Below are 18,659 nucleotides of genomic sequence, written 5' to 3' on the forward strand. Positions count from 1 at the left end.
TAGTGTATCGTTGCACTCATCCACACGCCTTATACTTGACAACGTATGCTACTCGCTCGGAAAAAAAACGTTTAACGTCTGAGTATAATTTATACACATTTATTTTATATTTTTACACATTCGCTAACGGAAATCATATCCTTCTGCTAACGTTAACCGGTAATTAAGCGTCCACAGACCGTTTGTACCTGTGGCCTTCTCGACTCGTGTTTGAAGCAAACGCAAAATAGTTCCCGTAATAGATTAAAAACTTGAGATTTAAATTTTTAAACTCATACATATGGTAACTAATTTTATCATAATATCTGATTTCTAATAAGAATCCTTCATCCGTATACAATATCTTTGTAAACAATATTTATTGTATTAATCCTCATTTGATTGACGTGTAATATCTATTGGTACCGTTATTTGTGTCATATCTATATTGAATACAATGACACCCCTGCTGCAATGATAGTTTAGCTACAATGACTGCTCAGGTGCATTGGTCTATGTCGGAAAAAACCTTCGTGGTTCAACTGATAAATGATCGGTACGACGAGTTATATTGTCGCTTTAAAGGTGCCATACTAGGTGGCAAAAAAAAAGGAACAAACCTGGCAAGAGGTTACTGATACCTTCAATTGGTGAGTCGCAATTAACTTGTTTGTTTTCAAATGTCATCTTACTATTAGTCTTAGTGCAGTTAGGCTGTAGACAAAACATTAATTTGTTTTGATAGAACTAACACATGCCTGTATAACCGAAAGTAAGAAAATACGGCATTAATATATATATTGATTCATAATGTTTCAGTGACCTATGAACAAAAACAATGTCTGAAAATATTTGGCAGCTGCATGTTTGCAACTGAAAATTATGTTTTTAAATCATCTGTAATAACTTCAAGTCACTGAAGTTCTAGGCATGTTTAATTGCCTCAAATAATATCACTAGTATTAGTAGCATCTAGCCTATCAAGCGTCTGTGTGTTTGTGACGATTAAATGTATGTTCTGAAAATGACGGCCTTGTTCAATCGTGATACATCAGCTATCTCGGATTCCTCCGTAAGATAGGCCTCGTGGCTAACGGTCGCCATATTGCCTTGTATTACTACTTTACTACCCAAAAGGTTGTCAGTCTATTGTTATGAGGCTGTATACGATGCGCGTTGAACTAGCGCCAAACTTTTTACCGAAACTTTGATATAAATAGCACTATCAACGTTCATTTGTGTTGCAGTTTGACCTATTATCCAAGTGATTTACTTTTCCATTATTATTTAATCACCCTATCATCCAATTTTTAAGATGAAATTACGGTGTTTACAAAACCAACCAAACCGAAAGTGAAACTGGATGCATTACGTTTCGCGATGTAAACATTAAATATTTGTTCAGTTTGAGAAAGCGAATCGATAATAGACGTTGGAATATGTATGCAATACAGACTATCATTGCCGATTGTAGTACTGGCTAAAAAATACCTTTTATGACAGGTCATGTATAGAACGTTAATCAAATAGTGACCATAAATCACTACAAATGTCTGGGTTGTTCATTAATATAATTAATGCACGTTTCTGATCTAATTGCCTGTATCTAGTTGTAATTAACATGATATTGATAAAATTAAAACGTTTTTTTCATAAATTAACATTACATGTTTTGTTTTTATCATTTAGGGAATATATAATTGTATCATTATCATCATTAAATATTCTGAAAATGATCTAAATTATCATGATTACTTTAAAGTAGAATTTTTAAATTTTACTCATTGTTTTTAATGAATTTGCACATTTGCTTGATTCAAAATAAAATGTATTTATAAGGGTTTCAGTTGTTAGTTTTAACCCATTTTTAATTTGATTTTTAAAGTACTAACTACGTACATGTATGTGAAATGCTCTTGAGTTCGTTTTCTGGGCCTAGAACCAGTACTTGGGTGTCTCTTGGGTGTCTCTTGGAGATTTCTTAAGAATGCTCCCACACTGGGGATCAAACCAGTGATCTCCAGATCATTAGGTGGACACCACATCCATTACACATCAGCGACCTTTAATTAGTAAATTACTTTAGTATTGCAGCATTATATAATGTAATGTTGCTACATATTTTTGGAAAATGATTAATGTGCAGTACTAAATAAATCTAAATGCATACAATTTTAATTGATTATATTGTGTGATTATTAGTTACAAATTCCCTTTTTACAGGTATACTGGATTATGAAAGACTGATAAACATAAAATTGACAACTCATCTCCCCAACGATACTTTGTGTGGCTCATTCTCGGACAAACCCATAGTCAGTGAGAAAACTACAGTGTAAAAAGACCACTTGATTGTGACAATTATGGCTGACCAAGCAAATGTTATCATTTAAAATAAAGAAAACTTCCAGTTCAATATACATTTTATACCAATTATGACATTGGCCAACACAGAAAATAATTATAAGGTTGATTTTCTCAAAATTGACTGTTACAATTGGATACTGTTTTAAGCTTCACTCTACTTTGTCTGAAAATAAAAGTCCTAAATGATGTAATAGAAACATACATATTTAATTTTTAGTTTTACAAGGATATATATACATATATTATAATATCTTTTTATCGATGGTCAATCAATTTAAGTTTAACTAATATTTACATTGTACATTTTATACATGTGTATGCTTTGATTTTTTTCTATTGAAGCCAAATTTATATCTTATTAGATAGATAGATAATATCACAGCAGTATTCCTAGTTTGTCTGCAAGTTATTTTACTGAGTCAGCCTTAATCTTTATATTATAATTGTTAAAACAGATTAAGATGTGCATTATACAATTGAAAATGCATCAAGATTAAAAAATGGTACATGTATAAATTAATAAAGAATCAATAACAATCAGAAACTGTGCATTTTTTTCAGTATTGTGTGAAAGGATTTGAAGTAATTATGTGTTTCTGAAATATGATTGATGTGAATTTGAATAAATATATAAAATTTAGTGATTTTCTCAGACAAAACTGTTAATTACATACTCAAGTATTCAGAATGTATTATTGTAATATTCATTCGAATTTTTTAGTACAAAAAGCACTTTTCCCTGGCATTTGTATTTATAGTAATTGCATATTTTATAATTCTGACAGCATTTATAAACTGTGTTCATGCAAGCATGAAACCGGTTTAATTTTTTGAGTATTTAAACAAGAGGGCCATGATGGCAAATTTCTCTGCATGTGCAAATACTTAAATATAGGCCCTATTTAAGCACATGTTCACTTTTGTGACCTTCTGGGTTGGGTCAAATTTAACCCCTGGGGTATAATTTGAGCAAATTTTGTACAGGACTACTATATCTCACTACATACAAAATGTGGTAACCCTAGGTCCTAGAGTTAAGGACAAGAATATTTTTAAAGTTTTCACAAAATAAGCAAGATATAAGCGTATATAATGTTCAATTTTGTGACATGCGGGTCAGGATCAAATTTGACCCAAAGGGCATAATTTGAACAAACTTGGTAGAGGACTATAAGATGTTAGTGCATACCAAATTTGGAAGCCATAGTCCAAATGGTTTTCGACAAGAAGATTTTTAAAGATTTCACAAAATAGGCGCTTTAAAAGCGTTTATTCAATTTTGAAACTTGGTAGAGGACTATAAGATGCCACTACATACCAAATTTGGTAGCCCTAGGCCCAATGGTTATGGACGAGAAGATTTGTTAAGTTTTCACAAAATATACCCTATATAAGCATATGTTCAATTTTGTGACCCCCGGGGCAGGGTCAAATTTGACCCCAGGGGTATAATTTGAACAAATTTGGTAGAGGACTATTAGATGTCTCTACATACCAAATTTGATAGCCCTAGGCCCAATGGTTATGGACGGGAGATTTTGAAAGTTTTCACAAATAGGCCTTATTTAAGCAAATTTTCAATTTTGTGACCCCCAGGGCAGAGTCAAATTTGACCCCAGGGGCATATTTTGAACAAATTTGAAAGAGGTTCACCCCAGGAACATTCCTAAGAAATTTCATCAGAATTGGCCCAGTAGTTTAGGAGAAGATGTTTAAAGGAAAAGTTTATGCATTGATGCACGATGGACACAGGACCTTTGGCCAGTGGATTTAAAAATCAAATTAAACATTTAGTTTTGATGTAAAATCAGTTTTTATATGCAAGTGTCTATTTCACTTATAAATTAAAACAGCATATTATTCATTATTGAAAATATTATTCCAAGCTTGATGTCATATTTCAACTTTGCATAGTGTAGTTAATTGAACATTGTATTGAACTGTATGGGCAGCTATATTTTTTAATTTATGTATGTTGTATTATACAAAATGCATTATTTCTACCACAAGTAGACCATATAAGGCCTACTGCTACTAAATAGGCACTGGTATGAATTTGACACTGTTTTTGATGCTCATACAAAACTTTAATTATTACTACACTTTAGTATATTAAATATTTTCAAGTTTTTGTTCAACATTTTTTGCAAAAGAAAAGAGTGTCTTAATGCATTTGAAAATATACTTAAAACAAACTAAAAATGCATTTTAACATACCTTTTTCCTGGTAAAGTGTATTTGGGATGATAAAAAAAACACTTGAAGAGTATTAATGCTGGAAAAATGCAGAAAAAAATACATTTGTTTCTGTCAGAAGTGTGTCTTGTCTGCATTTTTAAGTGTATTAAATGCACATCAAATGCAGATAAATACAATGCCAATACTGTTACATGTATTGTAATGGACATAAAATGCACTTGTTCTTGTAATTAAATGCTTTAGTGAATTGAAATAACCTTTTATAACGTTTTAACAATTAATAATACCTTTTTATATAAATTTTCTTTTGAAATGTGACACTTACATGATTTTTGCATAATGCTTTATCATTACACTATATAATATCATTTGTTGTATGAAAATTGCCCATAAAATTCATGTGAAAGCTCAAGAGATCAATAGCAGCGTGCTATACCCTGCTCCTTTTTACATGACTTGATGGTATTTAGTCCCCAATTCTACATGGCTAAGGGAAAATTAATGTGCAGATTTGACAAATAAGTCTTAACTGGGATCCAATAGGCAGACTTTCATATTACTTGTATTTAATTTAAATCATGATCTGAATTGGTCTTTGGCAAATCTTTGTTGGTCACAGTATTCAAATGAATTTTGTTCACTTTGTAGTGATTATATTTTCTATATTTATCAGACAACATCTTTCTTCAAAAGTTAAACATGATTGCTTGGTTAATTTAGAAACAAGATCAATGCATCATAACATAACATGAAAATTTGTGTAATAGTAAAAATGGCAGCAAAAAAGCACTAGATTATCTGCCTTAAATCTGAGACGATATGTTGATGTATTGGAATTTCTCATAAATAATGTGTTCCATAGTTGTATAATTGTATAGTCGCATGCATGAGTGGTGTCAATGTCACAATACCAATTAAAGCCTATAATTTACTAAAACATTTTGAAGTTTGATGTGTGTTTTTTCAAGATCTGTTATGTATAATTTTATATACATGTATATACATATATTGTTGAAAAGTTAACATGCAATAAGTTTACTGTAATTAAGTGACAAATAGTTTAACTGATTTGGTTGGATGCATATATGCATATATATCATGGTTTGTGCAGAGGACAGTAGCAAAAACAAGAGCTGTCTCCGTAGGATGACATATGCCCCCGATAAACGCTTTAATAGAAGTTATGAGCATTTTTCAAAACCTAAACGCCGACCCTAAGTTCAAGGTCAAAAGGGTCAAAATTTGTGTGTGTATGGGAAGGCCTTGTCCATATACACATGCATACCAAATATGAATGTTACATCTGAAGCGACATAGAAGTTATGAGCATTTTTTCGAAACCTAAATGCAAAGTGTGACGGATAGACAGACGGACAGTGCGATCACTATATGCCCTCCTTTGGGGGCATAAAAATGTGTTTCACATTGTTTTGGTAAATTAGTAATGTAGTTAAAAGAACAGAATCATCAATTAAGAAAGTTATTGATTATAAAGTGTTGCTGGCATATTTGACGCATTCATCTAGCTATAAGAAGGTCCCTGTTTTATCCCCACTGGCACCGAGTGAGGGTTCTCAAAATCTTTAAACAATATGAATAACTACATATAGGGTCAAGAGCCTTGTTGATATGGGGGCTAAACACCTGAAATCAAAGCGACCCAGGTTAAAGTCCGAGGCCAAATAAATAAACCAGAGGCCGCATGAGCCTGCTATACTCTGAACAAGTATTGTTTCTTCTCAGAAAACTGGCTTAAGTGTCTTACTAAGCTTTAGACTTTGAGTTTCAGTGCAATCAATCTAAAATAAATTGGTCAAATTAAATAATAATTTGTAAAAAATAAACATTCTGCACAAATTCAATTATTTACTTTACCTGTGTGCATGAATCATTTCAGTCTTGATGGTTAGTGAACTATGTCAAAAGCACCATATCTATGAAACACTTGTATTTTGAATAGTGCAATGTTCCACAGAAATGATGCTGATGATAATTCTACACGATGATGAATTTTTAGATATATTTCTAAATTCCATTTCCACCAACAATTCGGTTGTAAAAGGGCTAAATAATAAAGATAAACGAATTAAAATCTTCAAATGGTTAGACGAAAATAAATATAGTATATGCCTATTACAAGAAAGTCACTTGACACATACTTTAGCACAAACCTTAAAGGACGAATGGGACGGAGACATCTATCTCAGTGGACAACATACTAATAAACATGGCATTGTCTTTCTGATAAAAAATAATAAAGGGATCACAGTCGATAACTTTAACGAAATAATAATTGGAAGACAAGCAAGTATAGATATAAAAATACACGAAACACAAATAACATTAATCAACGTCTACGGCCCTAACATAGACGATTCCACATTTTACGAAACATTACAATCCTTTATAATTAATAACCAAGATAAAAATATTATAATCGGTGGTGATTTCAATACTGTCCTGAACCCATTATTAGATAAAAAGAATGGAAACCTTTATACCCATACTAAAAATAGAAACATTTTAAATAACATAATTGAAAACTACAATATGATAGACATCTGGCGTACAATATATCCAAACGAAAGCAAATTCACCTGGCACTCAAACACAAAACCAACAATATTTTGTAGATTAGACTATTTTTTAATATCTGAATCTCTTTGCAACATTATCAACACGTGTAACATAAAACCAGGATTTATGACTGACCACTCTCTAGTTGAACTTAAACTGCACAATATACAACCTGAAAGAGGCCCAGGATACTTTAAAATTAACAACAGCACATTATTAGATACACAATATCAAACACAAATAAAACAGGAAATATTAAATACAGTTCAAAATAATAAAGATGCAAACCCAAACACCTTATGGGAAGTAATTAAAGGAAATATACGTAACACAACAATTAGATACACATCATTTAAACAAAAAGAAACACACAAACTTGAAACTGAAACCATCAAAACCATTGAAACACTTGAAAAACAATTGCATCAAACAAACACAAATGATACCACCGACATTGAAAATGAAATAACAATAAAAAAACAAATATTAGATGGAATCTATCATACACATCTAAATGGAATAATACTAAGAGCGCGTGCACAGCATGTTGAACACAATGAAAAAAATACAAAATATTTCGCAAACATTGAAAAACGTAGAAGTGAACAAAAAACTGTACACAAATTAGTAGTCAATGGCAAAGATATAACAAACAGAACTCAAATACTAGAAGAACAACGTTTATTTTTCGAAACCCTCTATAAACGAAAAAATGTTGAAAATAACACCCTTTTTAAAAATACACATCACGCTTTAAACCAGGAGGAAAAACAACTGTGCGACGGATTGCTTAATGAATATGAATGTGGATTAGCCCTAAAAGAAATGCAAAATAACAAAAGCCCTGGATCTGATGGCATCACAATCGAATTTTATAAAATATTCTGGAATGATATAAAAACACATCTAATTAATTCACTAAACTATTCATTTAACAACGAAAACTTAACTACGCTACAAAAACAAGGTATTATATCACTTATTCCAAAACCTGGAAAAAGCTTAGAATCCTTATCAAACTGGCGCCCGATTAGTTTACTAAACAATGATTATAAAATTGCAACTAAAAGTATAGCAAACAGAATAAAAAAAATATTACCATCAATCATTTCAAAATCTCAATCTGGTTTCATAAAAGGACGTTACATTGGTGAAAACGTTCGTCTTATCCAAGAATGCATAAACTATTTCAACAATTCAAATAATCCTGGTCTAATATTCTTTGCAGACTTTGAAAAGGCATTCGATTCGCTTGATCATTCATTTATGTTCTCTTGCTTAGAAAATATGAACTTTGGTGAAAGTCTCATTCAATGGGTCAAACTATTCTATACCGATACTAACAGTATAATCATTAACAATGGCTTCTTTTCAAACAGTTTTAACATCGAACGAGGGGTTCGACAAGGATGTCCACTCTCATCATCGCTATTTATTATTTGCATCGAGTATCTATCACATCACATTCAATCAAATAAACACATAAAAGGCATATCACTAGAACCTGACGAAGAAATCAAACAATCCCTATTTGCTGACGATGCCACTTATTTTTTAAACGACAATTACGATTCTTTCCATAACCTAATAGAGGCGCTAACCCTTTACGTAATGACATCGGGTCTTAAACTAAACAAAAGTAAATGTACTGTGCTACGAGTAGGTAAATTAAAACAAAGTAATGTTCAATATAAAAAAGAAATGAAATTTAACTGGACATCCGATGAAGCCGCAACATTAGGAATTACTTTCACAAATAATGAAAAGGACACAGTTCTTAAAAACATACTACCTAAATTACAGAATTTTAAAAACTGCTTAAAATCATGGCATCATCGTAAACTTACACTAATCGGAAAAAACACAGTATTGAAAACGTTTGCACTCCCTAAATTAATATATGTATTAACAGTTCTCCCAAATCCACCAAATGATGTTATTAACGATATAAAATCAGCAATATTTAATTTCATATGGGACGGTAAGCCTGATAAAATAAAAAGAACTCAGTTAATTCAATCTGTAGAAAATGGAGGTATCCAATTAACGAACATTGACTCATTCTTGAATGCAATCAAATGCAGCTGGGTTAAAAGATACCTAGATAATACCAATACGAGTAAATGGAAATTATTCTACCAGAAAATCCTAAAAAAATATGGTGACTCCTTACTCTTTGAATGTAACATCAGCAATACTATCTTACATGAAATTGCAAACGAAAACATATTTCTGTCTGATGTTCTATCAGCGTGGAGTGATGTCACTCATAACTTAGAAACCCAAACCAGCAGTAAAACAATTTTATGGAACAATAAAGACATAACTTCAAACGATAAGACGTTTTTCTATAAAGACTGGTTTGAACGAAGCATTAAATATGTAGACCAATTATTTGACTACAGAATTAAGGATTTCTACTCTTTTGATAATATATGCTACATATACGGAATACCTTCAAATAATTTTCTAAAGTACTACACACTAATCAAAAGCATACCCATACATATTAAATCTGAAATCAATACAAATAATACTCTATGTACTCAAACAACATTTGTAGAAAACATACTTGGAAGAAAAAACAAAACAAATAAAATATTTTACACACTACAAATAAAAAACCCTACAGAAAACTCCAACATCCAAAATAAATGGCAAATCCTTTTTGGAGAAAAGGAACTTAATTGGAAACACATATTTACCATGCCATATAAAGCAACCATTGAAAGCACACTGAGAAATTTTCAATATAAATACATCCATAGAATTATAACTACAAATAAATATCTCTTTAAATGCAAATTATCTAACTCAAATCTGTGTGACTTCTGCAGTGAAAACATTGAAACTATAGAACATCTTTTTTGGGAGTGCAAACACATACAGCCTATTTGGAATCAATTAATATCTTTTCTTGAACAACATCAACTAAACGTTAAACTTTCTTTCTTAAATGTAAGTTTCGGAATTAACTCATTGAAATCAATAGACTGTAATAATATTGTGAATTTTATGATTATATTGATGAAATATTTTATCTTAAACACGAAGTACAAAAAACAAGTACCAAATTTTAATTGTTTTGTCCATAGTCTTAAACTAAAAATCCAGATTGAGAAAGAAATAGCCCTCAGTAATGACACATTACAAATCTTTGAACAAAAATGGAATCGGATTAAATTCTCATAATGTTTTTGTCCACTTATATACATTTCATTCTAATGTTAGTTTATCTCTCTAAAATAATTTTGTTTATCTTTTTATTTTATTTTTTTCAATCTGACAAGATCATTGTGCATATACAACAAAACAAACAAGTCCAGTATGCTTTTCTTCCGACTTTATACAATTCATCTTTTTTTTTTTTTCATAACTATTCCTCTGTTGTTCTTTTCTTTTCTCTCTAAAATATATATATAAGCATATCTTGTATAACATGTCTGAACTTTATTGCTTTGTACAATCACTATGCAGTATGATCATATACATGTTTGCATTGTATGTATGATATTGAATAAAAAAAAAAAAAAAAAAAAAAAAAAAAAAAAAAAAAAAAAAAAAAATTCGGTTATTCCACTACCAGTTCACATGCTTCATACACAGTTGAAAATAACACTATTTCACTCAACAACCGTGACACATGTACTCAATTTTTCAACTTTTCGCAATTAAAATTGTCTTCTACTGTTATTGTTGTTGTTGTACTTTTTAAAGTAGTTCGAAAGATGGCGACCATTAACCCAGAGATTGATTTATAAAATAAATCGTCTGCTGATCCAGAGTGGGCCTTGTTTAGTCTATTCTAACACTATTATTAGCACATACAGAGCCCTAATCAACAGATCCGTTCACCATAATTCCTAACAGGTTCTAGAATCTGATCGCCCTTTGCATTTTAATCCTTGGTCTGTACATGTACGCCCTAAATCTAAGATTATATGAAATCATTAAAAGAGGCTACATAGTAGTTTTTATTCAGTATTAGATCTAAATATTAATACCATAGTATGATTAGTCACAAAGTGTGAGAATTGGCACAATATCAATTATTCAAACCATGACTGATTATAATGTATATGCATTGCAAGAGAAAAGCTTAACAATCTGAAATTCTCAAAATATTTCTGATTAAACTTAAAATACTTTCCAAACAGTCCTACATGTATAACAAAGAGCAAGTAGTATTTCCTACCCTGGTCTGAACCAACCTGTTATATAAAAATATTTCTAATTAAACTTAAAATACTTCCCAAACAGTCCTACATGTATAACCAAGAGCAAGTAGTTATTCGGCGTGGTGTAATGGATATGGTGTCCGCCTAGCGACCGGGAGGTCACGGGTTCGATCCCCGCTGTGGGAGCGTTCTTTCGATCTCCCATATAGACACCAAGTACTGTACTGGTTCTAGGCCCAGGAAACGGACTCGAGAGCATTTCAAATAAGTAGGAATTACTTTCTTTGCAATCGAGCTTAAATAAATAGGTTTAAACTAAGTAGTTATTCCTACCCTGGTCTAAACCAACCTGTTATATAATTTTGTTTTACAAAATTATATAAAAAAAAATCAAAAATTTAGAGATACTTTTTACAATTAGGCTATATAATTAAGCTTTGCAACATCTTATCCACAAAGGACCATTTGAACTTTTTTTACTGTTATGAGATAAATGACCACAAAATGATAGGATACAATTGGAAATTACTTATTTATATATATATATATATAAAGTATATTCATTTGTCTGTTTAAATGCAGGACTATCTCAAATATTTTTGTTCACTAATTTGATTGCATAGAATACACTGTGCGAGAAAAAAATGAGAATTTGGACAGAAATAGTGCTACTCATTGTAAACAAAAAAAATTAAAAAATTCCAATACTAAACTGTTGTGGTTTTGTTAATTAAAAAATGTTTCTAATAGATAATGATTATTTTTTACAAAATGTTAATGTTTTCTCATCAAAACAAAGACAGAACAAAATATTAATAAGAAAGATCTAGCAAAATCATGTTTGCTAGGGTGCCTTTATAGACATTCATGTCTTTATATATGTCATATATTTTTAGCTCGACTATGTCTTTTGACATATTGCTTTTATATTTTGTGTACTTCTTTATCAACATGACCCCAACCTATAAACAAGAGCAGACAACTGTATTTAGCATTTTGTAAGAATTATGTGCCCTTTTTATACTTAAAAAATTGAAAAGTTGGTTGAGTTTTGTGCTTAGGTCCACTTTATACCTAAAGTAACAAAGCTATTGCTTTCATACTTGCAACACTTACTTACTATCATAGGGGGACTGTGCAGGCAAAGTTGTGTAACTCTGACTGGCATTTTGACTTTATTATGTCCCGTTTTATACCTAGAAAAACATAAGCAATTAATATGTTTCAATTATGGTCCTCTTCCATTTAGAATATGACTTTATTACCTTTCATTTCAGCTCCAGTGTCACACAATGTTCTAGGACAGTGCGTCAAATAAAAGACATGTATGCGCAGTTGAAATGTCGAGGTACCTTACACTTTGCATTTATATCATGTTCGTATGTACCAATTTTAATAGAATGTAAAAATGAAGCAAAATGACATGTTCTCATTATGTAATGTAGTGAAATGTTTTCTTTTATTGCACCCATTGTAAAAACTGTATAATATTAAATGTAATTTATTAAGTATTTTATGCACAAAAAAATAAAAAAGTTCATGTCATTTTTGAATATTATGAGCTCATTACATGTGTTTTGCGCGCCAGTAATATTTTGCTAGATCTTTAATCACGCTCATTATTCATGCTTGTTGATTATTTTTAATACTTTGGCAAAATGTAGTTAAATGTATTTTTGATGATAAAAATAAATTTCTGAGTATTAAAAAATTATAATAGCATTAGTTAGTTCCTTAGGCCCATTAATAGTTAACAAGTAATCTCTAATCTGTATAACATATTCCTTAATCAGTGTTTATTTTTGTCAACATATTGAGAAAATATTTGTTATAATATAAAGATGTATGCTCTTAAAATACATTGGTATATGTGCTGAGAGCTTAATCTTTCAGTTAATACTATTTTTGAACTGTTCAATTCAATAGTTCAGTATTTTAGTCTTACCATGTTTTTTTTAACCCTTTCAGTGCTGGAACCGGATTTTGAAGGCCTTTGCAAATAGTTTGGATCCATATGAGACGCCACAGAACGTGGCGTCTCATCAGGATCCAAACTTTTTGCTATTCTGATAGTATTATTGAAACAAAATCGAAGAAAATGCTAATTTTTATAAATTCAGCAGACGACATTTTAGCAGACGACAAATTTCCCAGCATGCAAAGGGTTAATAATAATCACTGCCAATTATTATTGTTCATCAAAAATAAAAAATATCAATGTTGATTGTTTAATAATTTTTCAAAGTTTACAGTATATGATATTTAAGCTAAAAGAATGGTTCATAAATGTACCTCGCTTAATTTCAGCCAAAAAAAAAAGAGTCTGACAGAAAAGAAACTGGAGGGGGGCCTCCAGCTGTATTAACCACCGTGGAAGACCTGGTCATAGATGGCATCCGCGACAAGCCACAGCTGATTGGCATTCCGGGTGGCATTGATTCAGGTGATTGTTATGCATGTATAATGATCTTTTTAATTTATTTTTCACTGTTGCATTTTCTTTCAAATTTGTAACATGCAATGAATATGAATGGAATATTTAGAACTGCAACCGACCTGCAATATACGTTACCAGATTATTTTGGAAACATTAAACAATGAACCATACACAATGGCTCTGCTTCAATATATTTGTCTTGTTTAATATTTAACCATTATATACATATCTGGCAATAATAATTTGTGGAATGTTAATTGGTTTTATTTTGAGATGTTTGTGATTCGAAAAATGGTGAAGGGGCATTAATAGTAACATCTGTATGTCTGGCCGTCTGTCTAAAGTTGTGACCGGTGCCAATTAGTGGTGCATCATTGTCTCATGGACACATTTCTTGTTTATTCATAGATGTTATAATTTGTTGTATTGAAGGTGTGGCTGATGTTGCTGAGATGGCAGACACTGATGAAGCCTCAGCCAAGTGTACACTAACTGTTGCTGAGTGTACATCAAAGCCTGTGACTGCCTCAAATGTAGCCACTTCTTCAACATCAAGACCATCAAAAGGTATATTTCAATATGTCAATATTTTAAGACCAAAACTCATCTTTTGACATCCTCTGAATCTGGAAGCATACTGATACATCACACTATTATTAACTTGAGTATGCAGATGATATATGAAAGTCATATTGCCTTTTACACAATAAACCAATACTCAAATAAACCAATACCCTAAACCAATCTATATTTAGAGAATATACATGTACTACAACTTGTTTCTCTGTCTCGCATGATAAACTTGATCTCTATCCGACACGCACATAATATTCTATTATTCCCATTATTTTGTGGTCGTTTATAATTAGAAAAAAGTTAAAATACTATATATTATCGGAAAACCATGGTCTAAAAATGTCGATATTAGCATAGAGCTTATATTTATACGATCGCTTGATATTCTTTTGTTTTTGGTCTGGTAATAGGATAAAAAGCATGCACATAACTGAAATAACAATTAAAACTTTAAGAACTGAGTCATTTTTAACTTCACTGATGTATGAAGTTTCTTTTGTGCATATAAATTGTTCAAATCATAACTGGCATAAATCAGTTACACAAACATGCATGTAAACATGGATAAAATGAAGAAAGAATTTAATTTCTTAAGCACAATTTGAATTTGTCAATATATAATTAACTTCCAGAATCGTTGAAAAAGAGAAAGAGAAACAGATGATATGAAGAAGAGCTACTTGAGCTGGAAACAAGACGAGCACAGGCTGAGTTGGACCTGCTGTTGCAGAGGCAACAGCAGGAAAAACAGCTACATGATCTTAGAATTAAGGTGATCACAGAGGCTGCAGAGCAAGAGAGACAACTTTTTACTTTAAAAAAAGAGTTGTTAAACTCAAATATAAAGTCTGCAATGGATCAAGGCCTTCTTTTGTTTGAATCTTAAACTTAACATGTTTCTAGGGGCATATTGACTGCTAATAGACAAGTTAAACAGCTATTATTTGCAGAAACAGCTATATAGGACTGATTTATGCATGTTTTATTAATTAAATGTATAAATAATGTGTGACACTCAAATATGAATAAGTGAAACACCACTTACCATAAATAAAGAACCAAGTTTGGTAAATGATGAAAGTGCTATACTGATGGGCAGCTGGTGTTCTACTTATTCATATTTAATGTCATACATTATTTATACATTTAATTCACATAGCATGCATGAATCAGTATAATATGCCCCTTGAAACATGTTTGACTCAAGATATATTTGTGTCCGGTGAAATATTTAAAATGCATTTGTCTTTAGCATTTAAGACACATTTCTAGTTTCCAATATACCTGTTTAAATGAATAATACTGTTGATATGCCTATTCTTTTGTTCTAACTTGTCTTTCTTGATCTGCAGCCTCTGTGATCCTTCTCTTATCTTTTTGCTATTGATATAATACTTTGTTAGTTTATCATTATGTGAATGAATCTTTGTTTAGTTATCTTCAAATTGACTGTGAATGTTTTGTGATCAGATTCATAGGTAAAACGTTTTTCGATTCTTTTCTTAAGTTTGAGTCTTACATTTTAGACTAAAAAAAGTTGGTGAATCCAAACCCTGATAATTTCATTAATGATTTTTTATGCTCCCCTTTGTAGAAGAGGGGGTATATTGTTTTGCACATGTCGGTCGGTCCGTCGGTCGGTCCGTCCATCATTTGGTTTCCGAATTATAAGTAAAGAGTGCTTAGGCCTAGTATCATAAAACTAAATAGGTACATTTATCATGAATGGCAGATAACCCCTATTAATTTTAAGGTCACAAGGTCAAAGGTCAAGGTCACAGTGACATGAAATAGTAAAATAATTTTCGGAATGATTACTCAAGAATGCTTAGGCCTAGGGTCATGAAACTTCATAGGTACATTGATCATGACTGGCAGATGATCCTATTAATTTTCAGGTCACTTGGTCAAAGGTCAAGGTCACAGTGACTCAAAACAGTTAAATGGTTTCAGGATGATAACTCAAGAATATTTAGGCCTAGGATCATGAAACTTCATAGGAACATTGATCATGACTGGCAGATGACCCCTATTGATTTTCAGGTTAAAGGTCAAGATCACAGTGACAATAAACGTATGCACACAATGGCTACCACTACAACTGACAGGCCATATGGGGGGCATGCATGTGTTGCATACAGCCCTTGTTATTATATAACTATATGTTCTTAAAATAAAGATTCTGCGATGTGGTCTCTGTAACTGTTTCCAGACCCATCTCCTTCATAAACAACATGTGGCTGATCCGTGTCATCCTCACATGTTCGTGAAAACATGCCTTGCCTCTCTAATCCAATGTTATGAAGAATGACACACGCGACTGTTATTTTGGCTGCTCTGTCAGGTTTTACTCTAAGTCCATAATGTAGACATGGAAACCTACGCTTGAGAACGCCAAAAGCTTGCTCAATCACCACTCTTGTTCGACATAAGGATATGTTAAACCGTTCCTGTAAATGAAACAACATACTAATAATATTGCAATCATTCCACTAAATGTTAAGAACTAATGCTAGTTTGGTGACATTGCTTTATGCCTGTAAGTAAATATTAAACCTTTTCATGATGATTAGTATTTATGCCCCCCTTTGAAGAAGAGGGGGTATATTGCTTTGCTCATGTCGGTCTGTCGGTCTTTCGGTCGGTCTGTCGGTCGGTCCGTCCACCAGGTGGTTGTCAGACGATAACTCAAGAACGCTTGTGCCTATGATCATGAAACTTCATAGGTACATTGATCATGACTAGCAGATGACCCCTATTGATTTTGAGGTCACTAGGTCAAAGGTCAAGGTCACAGTGACCTGAAATAGTAAAATGGTTTCCAGATGATAACTCAAGAACGCATACGCCTAGGATCATGAAACTTCATAGGTAGATTGATCATGACTTGCAGATGACCCCTATTGATTTTGAGGTCACAAGGTCACAGGTCATGGTCACAGTGACCCGAAATAGTAAAATGATATTCGGATGATAACTCAAGAACACTTTTGCCTAGGATCATGACACTTCATAGGTACATTGATTGTGACTCGCAGATGACCCCTATTGATTTTCAGGTCACTAGGTCAAAGGTCAAGGTCACAGTGACAAAAACGTATTCACACAATGGCTGCCACTACAACGGACAGCCCATATGGGGGGCATGCATGTTTTACAAACAGCCCTTGTTTTGTTTAATCTAAGGTTAACAAAATTTAATTATGAATATATGTTACATTGTTTTAAAGATCCATTTAATAACTATACCTTACAAGGACTGTCGGTGTTTTGATATGGTGTTATAAGATTCCTCTTGCATCCATAGCCAGAGTCACCAAGCAGAAGACCGTCGATTTCACCTGTTATAATAAAAAAGAAAGATCATTTTGCAGCACTGTAATGTCAAACAACGATATCAAGCAGTGTATTGTTTAATGCATGCAAGTTTATGACATAGTTATAACGTTATTGATGTAATATGTTGTTGTTTATGTTACATTTAAATAATTGTGATATTAGTTACTGTGATCATTTGGAATGATGTGATTTCAATGAAGTTCAATTTTTGTTGTTAGTATGAATTATTTATTGGGCTGATGAGACGCTAATTCAATTGTGTCATTGCGTAAAAAAGTGATGTTTTAAGTTGCTTTCATTTGTCAAATGTGATGTGATAATAATACATGTGATCGTTTTAAAAGCTCTTATATAAAATAAAACCAGACTTGACAGATGGATGGATGGATGGATGGATGGATGGATGGATGGATGGATGGATGGAAGGATGGATGGATGGATGGATGGATGGATGGATAGATAGATAGATAGATAGATAATTTATATATATGGCTGGTGATCAGACCTACTTGAAAAGATGGAAACGCTTCAATAAAATAAAATTGTGCTTGTTAATTTTGATGTACCGGTAATAATTCTGTGCTTAAATAAATAAGTGCAATGAATGAATAAAATCATAATACTGAGTAGCCTTCATGTAACTGTCATTATACCTCTTTCAAAGCGCTGACGTATGGCGCTTTCACGAAAGATCCTTGAATCGTGAACGCTCCAAGGCCACTTTGCGACTACGTCAACAAACCGAAAAGTGGCATCACAAATCATCTATAGAGCAAAAAGAAACCACAAATCTTAATAAAATTCACACTGCACAATGTCATTATGTCTGATATCACAATAATACAAGTAAACAACAGAACATCCAATTGTCACTAGTTTCGTTTTGCAATTTTCACTGTGAACAGACAACCTTTAAACATATATAATCTAAAAAAAATACAAGTTGAGGAAATGTTCATGGACTTTATTTCACTTATTGTTTTACCTGTACATTAAGGGAGTGAAAT

The 18,659-nt window shown here is 32.0% G+C and overlaps 1 protein-coding gene and 1 long non-coding RNA gene across 2 annotated transcripts; one reads left to right on the top strand and one right to left on the bottom strand.

Moving 5' to 3' along the window:
- The first annotated feature begins 950 nt into the window (after window positions 1–950).
- On the top strand, window positions 951–15,214 carry LOC127841190 (uncharacterized). The gene is made up of 5 exons (XR_008030750.1): window positions 951–990; window positions 12,578–12,648; window positions 13,608–13,743; window positions 14,170–14,304; window positions 14,946–15,214. It is a non-coding gene; the product is annotated as an uncharacterized LOC127841190 (long non-coding RNA).
- Window positions 15,215–16,191: 977 nt separating this feature from the next.
- On the bottom strand, window positions 16,192–18,417 carry LOC127841189 (putative nuclease HARBI1). Its single transcript, XM_052369856.1, has 3 exons — window positions 18,306–18,417; window positions 17,563–17,654; window positions 16,192–16,763 (listed from the first exon to the last, which is right to left on the bottom strand). Exons 1-3 carry the CDS (start codon window positions 18,415–18,417, stop codon window positions 16,482–16,484), a joined length of 486 nt encoding a protein of 161 aa, XP_052225816.1. The 3' UTR covers window positions 16,192–16,481.
- Between the last annotated feature and the right edge of the window lie 242 nt (window positions 18,418–18,659).

This window comes from Dreissena polymorpha, chromosome 8, assembly GCF_020536995.1.
Source record: "Dreissena polymorpha isolate Duluth1 chromosome 8, UMN_Dpol_1.0, whole genome shotgun sequence".
Classification (NCBI taxonomy): Eukaryota; Metazoa; Mollusca; class Bivalvia; order Myida; family Dreissenidae; genus Dreissena; species Dreissena polymorpha.

What these genes read in the sequence shown, in the direction of transcription:
- LOC127841189 (XM_052369856.1), bottom strand. Translation starts at nt 18,417, where the DNA reads ATGATTTGTGATGCCACTTTTCGGTTTGTTGACGTAGTCGCAAAGTGG. An exon ending in ACGTCAGCGCTTTGAAAGAG is followed by an intron (nt 17,655 to 18,305) that starts GTATAATGACAG and finishes TTATTATAACAG; the next exon opens with GTGAAATCGACGGTCTTCTG. An exon ending in ACACCGACAGTCCTTGTAAG is followed by an intron (nt 16,764 to 17,562) that starts GTATAGTTATTA and finishes TTTCATTTACAG; the next exon opens with GAACGGTTTAACATATCCTT.